Source organism: Nothobranchius furzeri, chromosome 15 (assembly GCF_043380555.1).
Source record: "Nothobranchius furzeri strain GRZ-AD chromosome 15, NfurGRZ-RIMD1, whole genome shotgun sequence".
Classification (NCBI taxonomy): domain Eukaryota; kingdom Metazoa; phylum Chordata; class Actinopteri; order Cyprinodontiformes; family Nothobranchiidae; genus Nothobranchius; species Nothobranchius furzeri.
The window spans coordinates 58,222,709-58,241,336 of NC_091755.1; the positions used below are offsets into that span (position 1 = coordinate 58,222,709).

Sequence of the window (18,628 nt, forward strand, 5' to 3'; positions counted from 1 at the left end):
AGGATACTCATAAAGGAACATTTTGTGTCCATATATGGAGTTAAACTGTGGAATAAATTAAATACTGAAACCAAGAATGCAAAAACTATATTGACTTTCAAAAAAGAGATAAAAAATGAAATGATTAACTTACATAGATCTGTTACATAAATGCGTGAGGGGGGTTGGGGGGATGAAAGAAAAAAAAAGGAAACAAGTCTATGTATGCATATGTGTGTATATGTATGTATATAGGTCTATAACTTTATGCTTCTTTCTGTGTCACTTGTTTTCTCTCTTTTTTTCAATTCATGGGTTGAGGTTGTGTCGGCCAACCAGTCCAGAAACTATATTGTTCAAATTTTTTAAGAATCATACGATTGTTTCATTTGTGTTAATGTTATTTTAGTTAAAAGGGGCAGATAACAGAAGTTTTTCTTCTTTCCATCCCCTTTTTCATTTCGGCTTGTAGCAATTTAGTTCTGTATTTTTATTTTAATGTCAATAAATGAGAATAAAATGAAAAAAAAAGTAAAAATAAACTGACACAATTTTCAGAAGTACAAGCAGATAAACCATTTTTAGGCCTAAATGTAAAGAGCTATGTGCGACGGAAAAGTGACACTCCATCACCCTGTACACATCATTCCCACTGTGAAACATGGCAGTGGCAGCATCATGATCAGTGGTAGTCTGCCTGTCCTACCCATCCACAGGGGGGCGTCAAGCTGGGCGACGGTGGCACAGGAGTTAAGTGCTCACCCCGTAATCGGAAGGTTGCAGGTTCGAGTCCCGCTCAGTCTGTCGCTGTCGTTGTATCCTTGGGCAAGACACTTAACCCACGTTGCCTGCTGGTGGTGGTCGGAGGGACCGGTGGCGCCAGTGCTCGGCAGCCTCGCCTCTGTCAGTGCGTCCCAGGGCAGCTGTGGCTACATTGTAGCTCATCCCCACCAGTGTGTGAATGTGTGTGTGAATGGGTGAATGACTGATTGTGTTGTAAAGCGCCTTGAGGGGTTCCATGACTCTAGAAGGCGCTACATCAAATACAGGCCATTTACCATTTACCATTTACACCACCCACTCACCAAAAGTAAAAGCATAATGTTCATTTCCATCTGCATTATGCAATACTTAAAATGAGATTATGCTAATTTACTGAACCTATCCAGTGATATTCTCATCCATCTTATTCACAAGCACTGCTTCACAGTTATGTGCTACTTTGTGTTGGTCTATCACAGAAAATCTGTAAAATGTGTAAAAGTTCAAGGGGTATGAATATTTTTGCAAGGCAAAGGCAAGTTCCACTGTTTGAATAGTAACGGAAATCTATAATCTTCACACCAAAATTAGTTTAAAAATCTCTAGTCATTTATTTTCATGTTTGTAGTTTTCCCAAAAGCTCTAAATTAATTAGAAAACGATTTACAATAAACAATTGTCTAAGTTAAATGACCGTCTGATTGAAACAGAGTTGACATGACTGATCGATTCCTGTTTGTAGAATACATATCTGTGTCAGTCTGTGATTTAGACTCACAAAATCCAGATTGGGTTGTGAAAACAACAAAAGGGTTTATGTGGACGGCTAAAAACGGGAGACAGACGGTCACATTTACTGAGACTGCTGCAACACAAGAATCATGTGTTTAACCTGGTTTTTAAAAAGGTGTATTCATGTTGGTGTTAGAGTCATGAGTATGGTGTTAGCGCAACCCTGTTGCAATTACAGCCCGATGTATTTTACATTTACCTTCCTCAGGGCGTTCGACTGGAGGGAAGCGGCACGTTTCATAAACACACAGCAACAGATCATTTACAGCTTCTGACTTTTTGTCAGAACAGAACAGTAATGGCATAGCCACCAGAACTAAACTAACGTCTAAGCCAAATTAGCTGGATCAGTTTGATTAAAAGTGTTTAAACTGCACAAACGCAGCTTTTTATGCTATGCCTTTCATGATGGTGGATTTTTTTATTGTTGCATCTGATCCTTCCTTAAACGTGCCTTTTCTTTATAATTGTGTTATTTATTAGTTGTAATGACCACATCTTGGCTTCTTTGCTATAATCCGCTGCCCAAGAAACCCCCCGCTTGTCCTCAGTAAGTCCCTGGATGGAGCCTGTGGACTGGAGCTTGGCAGGTCCATAAATATTCCACCCTGAGCTGCCGGAGCAGCTTTGGCGACCGTCTCCGGACCCCTCGAGAGGAAATAATATTATAATAGAAGAAGCTAGATCTTGTGGCTGGTGTCGTCCACTCATTTACCAAGTGATCTGCTGAACAATCAGAGGGCTAAATGAAATTTATGAACACATGGATTCCCTCTCTTCAGCAAAGGCCTTCTAATGAAATACCCCTGCTGGATTAATGTCTGCGCTGGAATGATTTGCATTCAGACTCATAAAAATCTTAAGCAGTGGCCTAAGACACTTTTTTAAACGTGCACTCAAAATCAGCTGCAGGCTGTTTTCATCTGTAATAGACCATCCCCCCCCTGGGTGTGGGAGTGCAGAAGAAACCTGTTGTTCTCTTCATCAGGTCCAGTAACGGCACGACCCAACAGGAAGCAGAATCCAGTCAAAAGCAACAGAGTTTGATGCTACAACTTCACTTTTTGTTTTATAGGTAAACAAATCCATTCCTACCCTAAAGACTTTTTTATATAACAATTTTTGTATTCAGCCCGGACCCAGCTGTGAACAAAACAAAGTAAACAGTGACCACGTCCCTCTTTGGCCTTTTTAAAAGGAGACAAACCGGCCTCCACCCAGTCGGCTGAGGAGGAAATCTGTTTCAGGTTTTCATTTTGGGAGTGATGAGGATGGAGAGGATCAGGAATGAGTCCATCAGAGAGGCAGCTCTTGTTAGATGTTTAAAGATAAAATCAGAGGCTAGACTGTTTGGACATGTCCAGAGAAGAGACGATGATGATATTGGTAGAAGGATTGCCCCGGGTTCCAGTCAGGAGGCTGCGAGGAGGACTAAAAAGGAGATTTATGGATGCAGTGAAAAATAATTAAAACTTTAGAAGCAGCTCTGAAAACAGAAGCCACAAAGTGCTGTACATGAGTGTAAAAACAGTCAGTTCAAAGCTATTTTACAATGAAGAACCTGCAGACTTCATAGTTGTCTGGAAGAGCATTCCAGAGATCAGGAGCAATGGTAGAAGAACGCACACTGGCCCCTAAGCCTTCACTCTGGTGCAGGGTACAGCCAAAGGCCCTGGTCGCCCGATCTCAACGCTCTGCTTGGGACACAATGGGTCGGGAGGTCTGCAGTGTATATAGGAGCTTGATCCTTCAAAGTGGCATAAAGTTAGTGGATGAGGGTAGAAGACATGGTTTAATAGAGATGGATGATTTGCAGTGGTGTCCCCTGAATGAAAAAGCCCAAAGAGAAGTGACCATCAACACCAAGACCCTGTACTGCTGCACCTTTACCTTTTCTTCTTTATTTCTTTGAGGAAATGGTTGATCCAGAAAAGAGTCGACTAGTTAGGATGGACAGAAATTGTTAAAGCTGTCTAATTAGTTCTGCTTCACTAGCTGGGCGGCATATTCATAGGTACAGCATAACTCTATTGTTTAGGAAAGTTGATGAAGTTTTTAATAATTTTCCTGTCCTTCTACTCAGGTTAGCTAAATCTTTCCATCTCATTCTACGCATCTTCGTCCCACTCTGGAGCGTCACTCCTGAAGGGGCCTCGGGGCCAAAGTGTGGCCGGCTTGTTCGTTCTTTATTTCTTCATGGCTGAACCAATTATCCACCCTGCAGCTGTCAAAAGCAGCTGATGCAGCAGCTGAATCCAAGGCAATTTATAGAGCAGTACCTGTGGAGAGTCGTTTGAAAGGCTGCCACTCGTTTTCTGCCAAGTGGGAGAGCTGTGTGTGTGTGTGTGTGTGTGTGTGTGTGTGTGTGTGTGTGTGTGTGTGTGTGTGTGTGTGTGTGTGTGTGTGTGTGTGTGTGTGTGTGTGTGTGTGTTATCTGACAAGGTGGAGGCTGAGTCAACAGCTAAACACAGATGAGGAGCTGCTGCTCAAACATCTTCTTAGTCATCAAGGATGGGTGTCAACACGGACTCCCTCACAGCCGACTTGGTCTTTCACCACCAATCTTTGCACTCGCATTTCTCACAGAAGCAGCTGGAGTCACACAAACAATTCATTTTCTTTTCTTTTGCTGCATGTTTACTTCACTGTTAGTGGCTTGCAGCTGGTTCAACCGTTTCTTTCAGAGGTTTTAAAGTACAGTTTATGTTTTTGCACACAGCTGCTTGTGTTCTCTGTAACCACAGACTTTGTCAGGGGTTTGCCTAAATCCAGGCAATATTTTCAGGAATGCAGAGCCAGAATGAAAGTGTGTTAGGTCAGGTGCATCAGTTGGAGGCAGAAGAAGAGGACAGGTGTCTTTTATTGCACACTTTCTGTAAATCCCATGAACTTTATTTCACTTCCCCAATATCACTGTGTGTGTGTGTGTGTGTGTGTGTGTGTGTGTGTGTGTGTCCTATTTGATTTATTTAACTGAAATGTTTTATAGTAACAACAAACAATTTATAAAGGAAAATCATGAAGGCTGCCCAAACTCTCGCATCACACTGTTTAGGCACGCACAGGCTTGGATTATTTTACTGATTATTTAAAAAATGTGCCATGTGGTGAACTGGCTCTCTGTCCAGGGTGTACCCTGCCTAATTGCCTGTTGACCGCTGGAGATGCCCCCCCCCCCCCGCGACCCTACATGGACAAGCGGATTCAGAAAATGGATGGATGGATTTAAAAAATGTAACATATACCATTTCATCGGTCTGCCTCTGCAGAAATAGCTAATAAAATGTTGAATTTTCTTGTAAATAACCACATTTCCTGTTCACAGAAAGAGTTTTCCCATTTAAATATGCAGACTTAAGAAAAAGCTCTATGACCAGAATTAAAGGAGTAATATGAACAAACTTCAGCCGAACAACAAAATAAAACAGTCATAGCCCGGGTCGCTGTATCAATATTTTAGGGTCCAGTTCCTCTGCTGCCGCCTTTCATCCTGTTTGGTATTGATCTAAATCATGTATTGACTGGTTGTTCAGTGTCAGAGTAAATAATGAGAAGTCAAAGTCAGTGAAGGAGGTGGGTGGACTGTTTTTGAACAGTTTCCAACATCTACAGACGTGTGTGTGTGTGTGTGTGTGTGTGTGTGTGTGTGTGTGTGTGTGTGTGTGTGTGTGTGTGTGTGTGTGTGTGTGTGTGTGTGTGTGTGTGTGTGTGTGTGTGTGTGTGTGTGTGTGTGTGCGCGCGCGTGCATGTGCCCTCATTTTGTACAGCTGGACAGCCACTGAGGGTCCTGCACCATGTCCATAGAGGTACTGGTGTAATCTGATGGTCCTGCAGGAAGCACGCCTGGAGAGAGAACTGAACTGAGTCATTGGGTGTGCTTTGCTGATGTAGAGAGATTGGGGGGTTAAACTATGACCAATAAGATATGATGATTCTATATAAATATAGAACATCAACCTGATTGATCTTTGAATGTTTAACCAGAAGAATTTAGGATTCTTTGCTTATTCAGGGACCATAAACACACTTCGTATTAATTCAGACAGAGTCAAGTATATAATTAAAAATAAACTTTATTTTCTAGACTAATTATAATACACTGAACACGTTGGTGCTCATTGCTGATTTACACACATTATCTAGGTTTCAGTAGTATGGGTGCAGGAATGATGTGGTTTATCGAGGAGCATGTGTCCTACATGTCTGCATATAATATGTATAAACCCAGGAAAAGTATGCATCTGATTAAAGAATATTTTATATTAATGTTGAAATACAATCTGCTGAATCCCTTCTGCAGAGTTCTTCTTGAGAAGTAGAGTACAGCTTATAAAACATTGAGATAGCTGTAGCATACTGGGGAGGAACGGCAGGCTTCAGTGTTTCTGAGGAACTTGTCAGTGTGAGTGAGCTGTTAGTGGACCATCGGTTTGACTGATCGTTTTGTGACTTTGTGGCAGTCGGGCCACAAGGTTGCAAGGAAGCTCTGTTTTAGAGCTGAAACAACTAATCGATTTAATCGATTATAATCGATTATTAAAATAGTTAACAACTTTTTTAGTCATCGATTAGTTGTTTAATAATCATATTTTACCGCATAAAGTCTATTTTTTACCACAATCTGACATCGGTTACAAGCTGTTAAATTTGCCGCCAGTGTGTGGCAGTAATGAGCCACTGATCTACCAGTGGAGCCGTAGAAGAAGAAATGAGCCAATGGGTGCCCTCGGTTTTCATGACGTATCACGTTACTGACGCTCATCTTGCTGTGAGAAAATGGCGGAACAAGAGGAAATACGGAAGAAAAATAGAAGCGACAAAACTGAAGAGAAACCCCGGACAAAAACCTCACGAGTATGGGAGCACATTTGAGACGAAAGCATGTGGGGGCTGATGCAGCAGAGGAAGAGCACCGCGGTCAAGTGAGCCGTCATTTGGAAGAGCCAGCCCGGTAAGTAACAGAAAATAAACAAGCTGGACTTAGTGTTTTAGCTGAGTTCGTTATAGTGGATGTTAAACATGTTTTTTTGCCGCGTCAGTCTGCGGTGTTCTACTTCTGATTGACTAGATGCAATCGTGAATCTCCTCCGTGTTGTGTATCATGCGCTTGCCAAATTTAGCACGTCTGTTTATAAGAATGTTCTCGTTAAGAGAAAAACGGCACAAACCCATAACTATGTTCCTCATTCAAAAAAGGACAACTCCGCGGAGAAAAATATACAGACAAGCTGTGTCCAGGTGAATATAACGCGGCATAGTTGTACACTTTCAATTTTTAAATACAGGAGAAATTCAGAAAAAGTCATTTTTTTACTATTAAAAGGCTGTTTTACTATCTAACGCTGTAAAACGCCTCACAACACATTTTTATCATGTTTCTTAAACAGTATTACACAAAATAAACATTTTTCACATTTCTCTGGCTAATTTAAACACTCCCGACTCAAAGTAAAAACCTCATGAGCTTCTTACTTAGAGCTTTTTAATAGTAAAAATGTTTTACTTTTTTTCTGAATATCTCCTGTTGCGGGCTATTTTGTAGAACGTAACCCTCAAAATAAATGATCACTGTATATTGTTAATTAATTCAAATAATATAATATTGATTTAGTGTTGTAGTGTGTGTGCTGCTTTATTTTATATGTGTACTTATTTCAGTCTATTTGTGTTTCTTATGCAGAAAAAAACAAGCAACGATGGACAACTACATGGGGAAGAAGACACTCACCCCCCAGCAATTCATACCACTTACAAACTCTATTCTAAACATGCTGGTAAAAGACATGAGGCCACTATCCATGGTGGAAGGAGCAGGCTTCCAGCTAATGCTAAAAATTATTCTGGACTGATATTTTGCACTGTTTAGCTCATTTTATACTGCTGACTGTGTTCATGTGCAATAAAATAGATTGCAGTCAACTGCACAATTCTCTTATGTTTTTTTGTTCTTAACTGAAATGCATCCATCACTTGTATAGGTTAAATAGCTAAACAATAACAAACCGATTAATCGATTAATCGAAAAAATAATCGACAGATTAATCGATTATGAAAATAATCGTTAGTTGCAGCCCTACTCTGTTTTGATTTAAAGCTTCACTTTTGCTTTTCGTAGAATGAGATTTACCCTGTTTCGTCACAGCTGGAATGAGTTCGTCGAAGCATTTCACAGCTGAATAATCAAACATAATTGGTGAGTCCAATAACAGTCGGGTGACATTGCAGGGCTTGATCGGAGAGTTTAAGTGAGAAAACAGAAGCCAAACGTCTGGATGTATATTTTTTATTTTAGCTCTAAGCTTATATCGGACATGCTGTACTGTTATAACACGATATCTGATCAAAACTCTCACCTGTGTTGGTTTTATCTTCAGTGGGAGGAAGTTGTCACTCATTCCTGAGAAACGTGCCTGCAGTGATTAAGGCTGCACTGTACGTTATGTCCATCACAATATCAGTAAATATCACAAATGAAGGCATGTCCCAGGCTTAGAAAGCATACTGGTGGTATGTAATCAATCTGATGGACCCCTACAGCTACGAATGTCCACCTCTATTTTTGCTGCTGGCTGAAATGCTACAACAAAAGAGCTGTGTGTGTGTCAGGAGGAAAGAAGTGCAATACCCAATAAAGATAATGTTGCAACTGCAGGTTATTTTCATATCATGCTGTCCTAAAAATGATGTAAAACACAAATTCAGGAGGTTAGAGGTTGGTATTTGGACCAGAATTAGAGAAATGTCCATGGAGTTGTTGTTTTTATTTGCTTATTAATTTATTATTGCATGTTTTAACCTAATCATTTACCTGTGAAATATATTAATCAGCCTCGCTGGGAAAATGTGCTAAACAAATAAGTTAAAGCCTGCCCTTAATCAATAAAAATGCCCTAAAGCTTCAATAGCAAATAAGCAAAACAAGCCAGCTTTTAAAACAAACATGGTTACAACTCTCACCCCTCCTGTTGGCTATCGTCCCTGAGCCACGTCTGCTGGATACTGGAAACCCGCATTGCCACAGTCGACATGAGAGTACTAAACACCAGTAGTTGTTTTCTAGGTCTGCTGGTCGAGGTTCTCCGTCACCCAGGTCCCGGTGATCCAAAAGGGTTTGAATGAAGGCAACTGGACTTCTTTGGTTACTTAAAGACATTTTGCTTCTCATCTGAGGAGCTTTGTCAGTTCTGACTGGAATATGGGAGATTTAAGCTTATAAGCTGTAGCTATTGTTGCTTAATGAGCTGAAACTACCTATGAATACCCCTCATCCCTATTCCCCGATGAGTCGTAAACATTTTCGGTGTTTTCTAAGTCCGAACGTGTTTTGTTGTCCATGACTTCAAATGGTGTATTTTTTTTTGGAGACTCTGGTAGTTTGTTCTAAAGTTGTAGTGGTAGCAGCCGGCTGTTTCTCCTTCTCTGTTGACATTGAGCCAAGCCAACTTTATTTATATAGCACCTCACAACAGTAGAAAACCAACCAAAGTGCTTCACAGAAATTAAAATACATTAAAAACAATACAAAACATAAAAATGCATAAAAACAGAAGCTTAAGAACTAAAACTAAAAAGACTCTTATGCTGAGTTAAAAACCTAATCATAAAAACGGGTTTTCAAAACAGATCTAAAACCACACTGATGCTAAAAGGTAGTGCATTCCAGAGCCTAGGGAGGACCTCTCAGACCAATGGTGTTCTGTTGCTGAATGTATTGGTGGGTTATGAGTGGAGGACCCAGGAATGTCCGGTGTTTCGGTGAGACCAAAGCAAAAGTTCAGTCCAAGCCGTGGTATTGGTGGAGGTTTTTAGACAAATGCGAGATAACTGCTTTATTTATTTCAATTTTTATCTAGAAAATTAGGGATGCACGTTTACCCAAATTTCTTTAACCGCCTATTGACACCCCTTAACGGTTACTAGCCGGTTAACCAGAATAGACCCCCCACCCCAACACGCAAACATTTGTTCCTGCTCTAAAAATAACGCTTTTTTCCGGCTACTCTTTTTCATATAATTCTGATGCACTACTAAAGTTCCACACTCGTGGGATGACAGCTGGAATGTCCGTCAGACTCAGAACTTGTTGCGCAGCGGACCGTCTGGCATCAAATACATATATATTCGTGTTTGTGCACATTTGTTTGGTCATGTGACGAGCTTGTTTCTTCTGCAGTCGCCCAGTAAACATATTTGATAGCGGTGCTGTTGCATTGTCTGGTGGCACTAAATATACTGCATCCAGTGACGCCCCCAAGGGGTGGCCAAGGGTGGCCATGACCACCCCTAGAAAATTGCTACCCCCCCCCCCCCCCCAGGAAAAGCCAGTGTTAATAAATCATATTAATGTTCACTCAAACCATAAATTGATCTTATTTATTCAAGACATAATTGTAAAACAAAATCAAATAATGCAATTAATGAGTAAAGAAATAATCCGATTTTTAAAAAACACATACGTTTCTGCTGCTCACCATTTTAAAAAAGTTTTTATCTCCATAGTTTTTTGTGAACACAGCAACAGGTGAATTAAACAAAAAATAAATACATTTTAAAATTAATTTAGACATGACATTTTAAATAACTGAAATGTATTTTTCTGAAATGTTTGTGTTTGTAAAATTTAAGTGAAATGTTTTGGATACGTACTATTATTTTTTTTAAATAATGAAAACCAATAGATGAGCAATGCAATACATCATTAAAGGGTAAACTCTCCCAGAGTTACCATAAGGACCAATTTGGTGTGCCACCCCAAAAATTTCTTTGGCCCCATCTGGCCACCCCATCAAAAATTTCTGGAGGCACCCCTGATTGCACCCAGCGCAGCAGAAGGACTTGAAGCAGTTCACCGGGAAAACTACTTTACCCGGTAACAACATTAACAGCAATAAACCGGTTAACTACGTACATCCCTATCCAATATATATATTCATAGCTATACTGTTAGAACATTGTTAAGAGACATAAAAATGTTTTAAGCTAGCTTGTTTTGTGGGTTTGCCTTCGCAGCTTTGATCCATCTCAGTCCTAAACCGGAGCTGGGTTACTTTACATATTTAAAATATAAACTTTAAATTGTCATTCAATATGAAGCTCACTAGAAATGTATCACCTGGAATAAAAATGGAGCAGAAACTCTACACCACATAGGTTGGAACGTATCGTAATTCACTTCGGCCAGATCTGAAAGACTCGATGAAAATATCTGCTCACAGTAAAATAAATGTAAAATGACACCTATTATTTTCATTTTGAGCTGCTGGAGTAGAGAGAGAGAGGTAATTAGAAAAATCGTCCTGAAACTATATTTAAAAACTTAATTGTGTCTAAACAGTAAACACTTAAAAAGCAGGTTGTAACATTTAATGTGATCCACACTTCATCTGTTGGCTGGCTTGCTACAATAAAATATTTAAGATCTTTTCCTGAATGATATTAGATTATGACCTCAGTGAACTTGAAGGTTATGATGAGCAACAAGAATGTGGAACAGCTAAGCGTACACTGTTGGATGTTAACTACCTGCTTTCAGCCAAAAACTGTAAACATATGAAGCCCATCACCTCAGTCATAGCTGTTCCTGCAGCTGTAAATATTGTTGCATCCTGTTGGCATTTATTCCATGCTACGTTTTTGCTGAATAAATGTGCACGCGGCTTCAATCAGGGTGTGTTTGAAAAGAAAGAACACGACACTGCCTCCCCATTCCCACTCAGCCCCAGTGAGTAAATGATTGAACACAACTTTGGATAAGTTTTTTTGTGCAGAAATTGGGTTATAGAGCCACAAAAAGGACTGTTGTCATGTTACCTTTGTAAATTTGCTCTTAAGGAAGTGGGCGTCATATTTCATCTGCATTATGTGCATCAGAGCTGTGATTACAGTATCAGCACCTTGAACAGGTTCTGCAGGATCGGTGTCACATTCTGAGTTTAGAAATGAATCATAAATGCAAATAAAAACTTTGCCCTTCGTTTAAATGGATATAATGTTTGTCAGATGCAGCTGTAGCTTCTAAGTGTCTTCAGAAAAGGACCGTGGCTTGATGCTGAGCCTCTTGTGGCCTCTCTTCAGTCATAATTTCAAGCTTTATAAATACAGCTTATTTAATATGCAGTATTTGTTTCACAAAGAGCCAGAACACGGATGTATAACTGTGGCACAAAGAGGAATGCAAAAGCAATGTGATGAATTCAAGAATATGCAAATCCGTGTACGAGATCATTCAGCTGATTTTAAAGCATGCTTTAGATAAATACCAACGGGATCTGCCTAACACAAACAGAAACCTTGGGTTTTCTGGTCCCACTAAGACCTGTCCCATTTGTTATGTAGCTGTATAACAGCAGCTCTTTCAGTTATTTCTCATTATTTTAAATAAAATTCTGAGTTTACTGTTTGTGAAAATACATATGTAACAGTGTGTAAAAGTCTCACAGGCCTACAGCATGACTTTGACTCCTATATTGATATAATCTACAGTAATCTGTCTGTTCGAGGCTGAAAAACATTGCTGATCCAGCAAAGAGGACTAATGTCATTAACCCAAAGATGGTGTAAAAATAAAGCACAATTTTCCTTTGTGCAGGTCCACACACCACTATTTTTGGCCTGCCTATGTACAAAATAAATTACACCCAGACTCACTGCGTCAGTTCCCAGGTAGTCCAGGTGCCTTCGCTATGCAGGATTCCTCTGACTGTAGACCATAATCTAAGAAGTGCATTTCTATATGGTCTGCTTGATTATGGAATGAAAAAAATTCATAATTATTTTGGATATGGGAATGATTAGCTTTCTTAGCCTTTTTGACAACATATCCTGCATGATGTGACATCGGCCCTTTTACCTGACCAGAGCTCTCTTCCTCTGTTGCCTTTTATTTCTTTAAAAAATATGTATGTATGTGTGTGTGTATATATATATATATATATATATATATATATATATATATACAGTTGTGGTCAGAAGTTTACATACACTTGTAAAAAATATAATATAATGGCTCTACTGAGTGTCCCGTTATTTCTAAAACTCTGATTTTTCTCTGATAGAGTGATTGGAACAGATACTTCTTTATCACAAAAAACATTCATGAAGTTCGGTTCTTTAATGTCTTTATTATGGGTTAACAGAGAAAAGTGATCACATTTGCTGGGTCACAAATATACATACAGCAGTGCTAATATTTGGTTACATGTCCCTTAGCCATTTTCACTTCAATTAGGCACTTTTGGTAGCCATCCACAAGCTTCTGGCAAGCTTCTGGTTGAATCTTTGACCACTCCTCTTGACAGAATTGGTGAAGTTCAGTTAAATTTGATGGCTTTCTGACATGGACTTGTTTCTTCAGCACTGTCCACATGTTTTCAATGGGGTTTAAGTCAGGACTTTGGGAAGGCCATTCTAAAACCCTTATTCTAGCCTGATTTAGCCATTCCTTTACCACTGTTGATGTGTGTTTGGGGTCATTGTCCTGTTGGAACACCCAACTGCGCCCAAGACCCAACCTTTGTGCTGATGATTTTAGGTTATGTTGAAGAATGTGAAGGTAATCCTCCTTCTTCATTATCCCATTTACTCTCTGTAAAGCACCAGTTCCACTGGCAGCAAAACAGCCCCACAGCATAATATTCCCACCACCATGCTTGACTGTAGGCATGGTGTTCTTGGGGTTAAAGGCCTCACCTTTTCTCCTCCAAACATATTGCTGGGCATTGTGGCCAAAAAGCTCGATTTTTGTTTCGTCTGACCCAGAACTTTCCTCCAGAAGGTCTTATCTTTGTCCATGTGATCAGCAGCAAACCAGTCGAGCCTTAAGGTGCCGCTTTTGGAGCAAGGGCTTCCTTCTTGCACGGCAGCCTCTCAGTCCATGGAGATGCAAAACACGTTTGACTGTGGACAATGACACCTGTGTTCCAGCAGCTTCTAATTCTTGGCAGATCTGCTTTTTGGTGATTCTTGGTTCACTCTTTACCCTCCTGACCAATTTTCTCTCAGCAGCAGGTGATAGCTTGCATTTTCTTCCTGATCTTGGCAGTGATGAAACAGTGCCATGCACCTTATACTTACAAACAATTGTTTGCACTGTTGCTCTTGGGACCTGCAGCTGCTTTGAAATGGCCCCAAGTGACTTTCCTGACTTGTTCAAGTCAATAATTCGCTTTTTCAGATCCATGCTGAGCTCCTTTGACTTTCCCATTGTAGCGTTCGTGGGCGTTTGTATCCAATGAGCCCTATTTACCTGGCCTAAGAGAAGTCACCAGCTGTAGTCACTCATAATCACTCACAAAAAGTTAAGAGGCCATGCTATGAAGCTCAGTTCACTGACACGTTTCTAAGTCACCAAAATTGCTAGTTCATGTTGCTGTATGTATATTTGTGACCCAGCAAATGTGATCACTTTTCTCTGTTAACCCATAATAAAGACATTAAAGAACCAAACTTCATGAATGTTTTTTGTGACAAAGAAGTATCTGTTCCAATCACTCTATCAGAGAAAAATCAGAGTTTTAGAAATAACGGGACACTCAGTAGAGCCATTATATTATATTTTTTACAAGTGTATGTAAACTTCTGACCACAACTGTATATATATATATATATACATATATATATATATATATATATACACACACATATATATATATATATATATATATGTATGTATATACACACACATATATATATATATGTATATATATATATATATATATATATATATATATATATATATATATATATATATATATATATATATATATATATATATATATATAGGCATTTTGTAGGCATGGCACAACACTAGCTTTTAATAAAACAGACCAGAGGTGTGCAAAATGTGACCTGGACCTGACTTGAGAGCCACATGTTTTGGTCCCCATGATGTAATCCTGTCAATAAATCATGACGCAGTTTTGTATGTGGATTACACATCGTTAATGTTTTACTTCCGGAGCGGGAGCAGTCAGCTCAGATTGTTCACTCAATTGGCAGTGAGCACCAACACCCTGACTCTTTAACCAATGTCGATGCAGCCCTTTGACATTTGTAGTTTAATTTTGCTGACTGATGGACAGCACTGCTATAAAAGCGGAGAAGAGCTGCTATGGGAGCCCACATATGCGTTTCCTTTGTTGCCTCAGGTTTTTGTGTTACTCTAATGTCCATATTTAAGGTGGTAATGTGCTAAAAGTCGTTCCTTTAGGGCTTCAGCCTATGTTCATTATTTGGCAGCAGAAAAACAAATAATGGCTTCATAATTACTGTACAAGGTGATGAAAGTAAAACCGCTTTAGGGGAAATTTAGAAGAATGTTGCATGTTTCTCATTCACGATTATTGCATCTTGAAAACCAAATAAAAATATGCATTAAACCCAAAGATTCTCAGACCGAGCATTGTGTTGGTGTGAGGGTCGTTGCAGATGTGCAGCCTGTAGCTGATGATGCTCCAGTTTGCTTGAAGCTGTGCGGCGAGCTATGATTAAACAAGCAGACTAGTGCATTTCTGCAGCCGTGTCCAGTTGCACTTACTCTTGCAAAAAAAAAAAAAAAAAAAAAAGAGGCCAATTGATAATTTCTGAGTCAGCACTTTTAGTGCTTGGTGTGCCCTCTGTTGTTCTCCGCCCTCACAACAGGAAACAGGCTGTCCTCGTTGCAACAGATCCTGTATCAGCGCCACAGGAAAGGGGGGATAAATATACACCTCTCCGCTGGGATGAGAGGCAGCCTAGAGTCACTGTGCTGCCAGAACTCTGGGATTTGGTGTGAGGGTGTAGCTCGGCTCAAGTCTTTATTCTAACCCTGCAGATTTGACTTCTTTCGGGCCAACATGTGAGGAAGCAATCACACAGCTCACGGAGGCCGTACTGTGGAATAATACTTCCGCTGGGATTTAGCCTTTCATGCATTATTTAAAAGGCTTTGGGAATGCATCTCAGTCAGCCTCAGTGGACTGTGTTTCTACGCAATGCAGGGAAAAATGTTTTAACTGGAATTTTGCGTTCCATTCAAGTGCCTATCATCATAAGAATGATGGACAACTGGGAAGAGAAGTGATTCATTTTTTTTTTAGTTGTTGACAGCTTAAATAAAATTAGGCTTTTTCTCCAATGGATTCAAAATGATTCACTACTCCATGCTTCTTTTATTTAGCTGCTTTCAGATTTGCAGAGTTTTATGCACATTTTTTCATCTTAGCAACTGATCTACAAGAATATGTATTTAAATGTAATTGATAGAAAACAGCAATTTAAGGGTTTAGAAACACTTAAAAACCTGTGGTGCCTGCTTGGCACTAAACCGCAAACCTAATGGCAAAATTCTGCCTCTAATATTTCTCTGAGGAATTGTTTGAGACTAAATTAAACAGGTGGTCAGAAAACCGACTCCAAATGAATGTTAATGTATCTCCGTGCCCGGCTGGATAAAGGAAGCGCTCTTCTCGATGCTCTTTTGCCTTTTAACTTGATTACAATAATGTAATTGAGACGGAAACATGCTTTTATACTCCCACAGGGAAATTAAAAATATTTAACAGAGATAAGCCCCTTCTACCTTTTACAGTTATTTTCCTTTTTGGCCTAAAAAAGTCTCCATAAAAGAAAACATTAACCGTATTTTTCTCAGGAGGGCTCATTGTAACGTTCCACACGAGCAACGATGACTGATGGAGCATCAGATGCTGTGGGACGCAGCCCGATGGTCCATTTGTCTTTTTATTGTTGTGTCAGAACAGAAAACAAATGCTGGTGCACACAGCTCTTGTGTTTACGGTGATAATAGTGGTTTGTATTTCTGCAGAGCACAATCACCCCCTCCTCCTTTCTGTGTTTTGGGCATGCATGACTGAGTGACTCTGCATAATTCAGCTAAAAAGAGAGATTCATGGTTTAAATCTGATTATTTAATGGATTTCATGGATTGTCTATGACAATCAATAGCTTCAGTGATTGGGGTTGTGTCTGATCTGTGTCACCCTCCTACTGCATTATCTGAACCCATATTTCCACAGTCTAATAAAAAACTGTAATTTAACATGTTTTTGGTGGAATTAATAAACTATTTATATTGTTATAAAAGCACAAAGAACATGTCTATGAGAGGAGAGATGCACGAAAAGCCCAAGTTGTAATGAGTAATAAGTAAAATATACACAGCCTTATATCTAACAGGATGGCTGTCCTGAAGAGGACGTTTCTGCACAGAGGGTACAATCGCTAATAGTTTTTGTGTTAGTCACCGTGTGCTCTTTACCTCTTTGTTTTCTCTGTGTGAAAAGTAAGAAGAGCCAACAAGGCGGCTCATAAATTCACCCTGACGCAGCCATGCAGTTGCTTTATTGCCCCTTAGTGCTGTGGTTTGGAGAATGGGCTACATTTTATTTCTGCGGTGTGAGGAGCGCTTTCCTTCCTGCTGCAGTCTAACATCAAACCCAGATGCTGAATTTCAGGGGACAAAATGTGTGTAATGCTGATAATTATGGTGATGTTTACACAGCTGAGCGTTCCAGAGTCTGTTCACCAGAATGCCCTTTTGTACGGCCGTGGAACATCCTAGCTCCGTTGGCATTTGTTGTTTTATTATTGGTGTTCCTTGTTATGTTCGGTGGTTCTTTTCAAACATTGGTTATATTCTTGCTTAACACACGGCGTAGCAAAGTTTTTACCTTGATTTGATGACAGTTTTGGCATCACACAGTCGCCACCTCCAGAGCCTCGCCAGTGTCAACGGCGTCATTCATGCTGTTTGTACCTGATAGTTAAAAATGGCTAGTACACCCAAAAGCACAAGAGCAGAAACGTGGAGTCGTATATAAAATAGCATGCAAGCTTTGCAAGAAAACTCTTGTAGGAGAAGCAGGACGACAACTCAACACACGTAAAGTGTAACACTGAAAAGAATGTGAAAAAGAAAGGAGCTGAAGAAACACGACAGCAGCCAAACAAGAAGCAGATAAAGGAAACGGCCATAACTGACCGCTGCACAAGAGAAAATCACACCATGGACCGGGTTAGAACAGAGATCGACAGAACAAGTAAAGTACAGGAGATGGAGAAATAAAGAGAGGTGGACCCTGGACCATGAATAGGGATGACAGACGCTGGATCATTCATAAAACATGGTGACTGGCCGGGAGAGGTGCGAGCCGTAGGGGGCCATGTCGCCTTCTACTGCCCCCCCCCCCCAGCCAATAAGCAGCGGAAGTAACGCTGTCAACATCGGAGAGGCTCTGAAGATGGCGACTGTGTGACGCCGAAACTGTCTGCAATTCAAGGTAAAAACTTTGCTGCATTGTGTATTAAGATTGCAAAAAACCAATGGAAATTATTGTTTTTATTATTATTGTTATAATTGTTATTATTTGTGTTCTTTTCCATCATGGCAGACTGCTATAAAACACTAAATGACAGTGAATTACAGCAAAAAAGACACAACTCTAGCTCTTCCAACCAGGATTTACATCTTTAGTTTTTATTAATAAAGTTAGTATTTGGTAATAACTTTTCCTAAATCATAAACATTTGATAGGATTGAGCAAAAACTCACAAAAAACCTTCTGAACATACAGATTAGCTGCTTTTATATTTGTATTTATTCTGATGTTTTGGCTTCATTTCAGCCTTTTATGAAAAAGACAAATAAAAAATCACCAGGCAGATGAATATTAATGTTTGTTATTCCTCAGGAGCCTGATGGAGGCTTGATGCAGCACCTGACTAACTGACCTAACTAAATCATCTATCTTTTTTTTCCAGATCTGATTGTGACCCCTCCAGAATGGTCAGGTAGGTCCAGGTGTTTTAATAATAATCTCTTCTGTATTCACGGTTATTTTTCCCGAGTATTTCTCTGTGGAGTTGATTTGGAAGTATGAAAACTCCACATAAGCCTGTCTCATTTCACTGGCTGCAGCGCAGATGCAGGCCATTGGCCAGAAAATGTTTCTGAAAGCAGGAAAATTAAACAGAATGGATGGGATTTTATGAAGTTTGTTTTGGAAACATTTTCTCATTAAACATAAAACACAGGCAAGGAAAGTGAGCATACATTATAATTTTTATTATTATGCCACAAAGGTGAAATGGAAAAGTA

General features: G+C 39.7%; 1 protein-coding gene and 1 long non-coding RNA gene across 8 annotated transcripts in view; both read left to right on the forward strand.

The window, feature by feature from the left end:
- The window catches only part of LOC107391097 (IQ motif and Sec7 domain ArfGEF 1), a 116,699-nt gene that overhangs the window by 12,681 nt on the left and 85,390 nt on the right, over positions 1-18,628 (forward strand). For 3 of the 7 annotated variants that reach the window (XM_070545049.1, XM_054746014.2, XM_054746013.2), the window contains exon 1: positions 18,297-18,321. The exons of 3 other annotated variants lie outside the window; for them this stretch is intronic. In XM_070545049.1, coding sequence (XP_070401150.1) covers positions 18,314-18,321 — 8 coding nt within the window. In that variant the 5' untranslated portion in view covers positions 18,297-18,313. Of the gene's footprint in view, positions 1-18,291; positions 18,322-18,628 lie in introns of those variants that run through there. One more of the 7 variants, XM_015968164.3, reaches the window with a different exon arrangement.
- Positions 6,304-7,460, forward strand: LOC139063346 (uncharacterized). The gene is made up of 2 exons (XR_011516726.1): positions 6,304-6,484; positions 7,214-7,460. It is a non-coding gene; the product is annotated as an uncharacterized lncRNA (long non-coding RNA).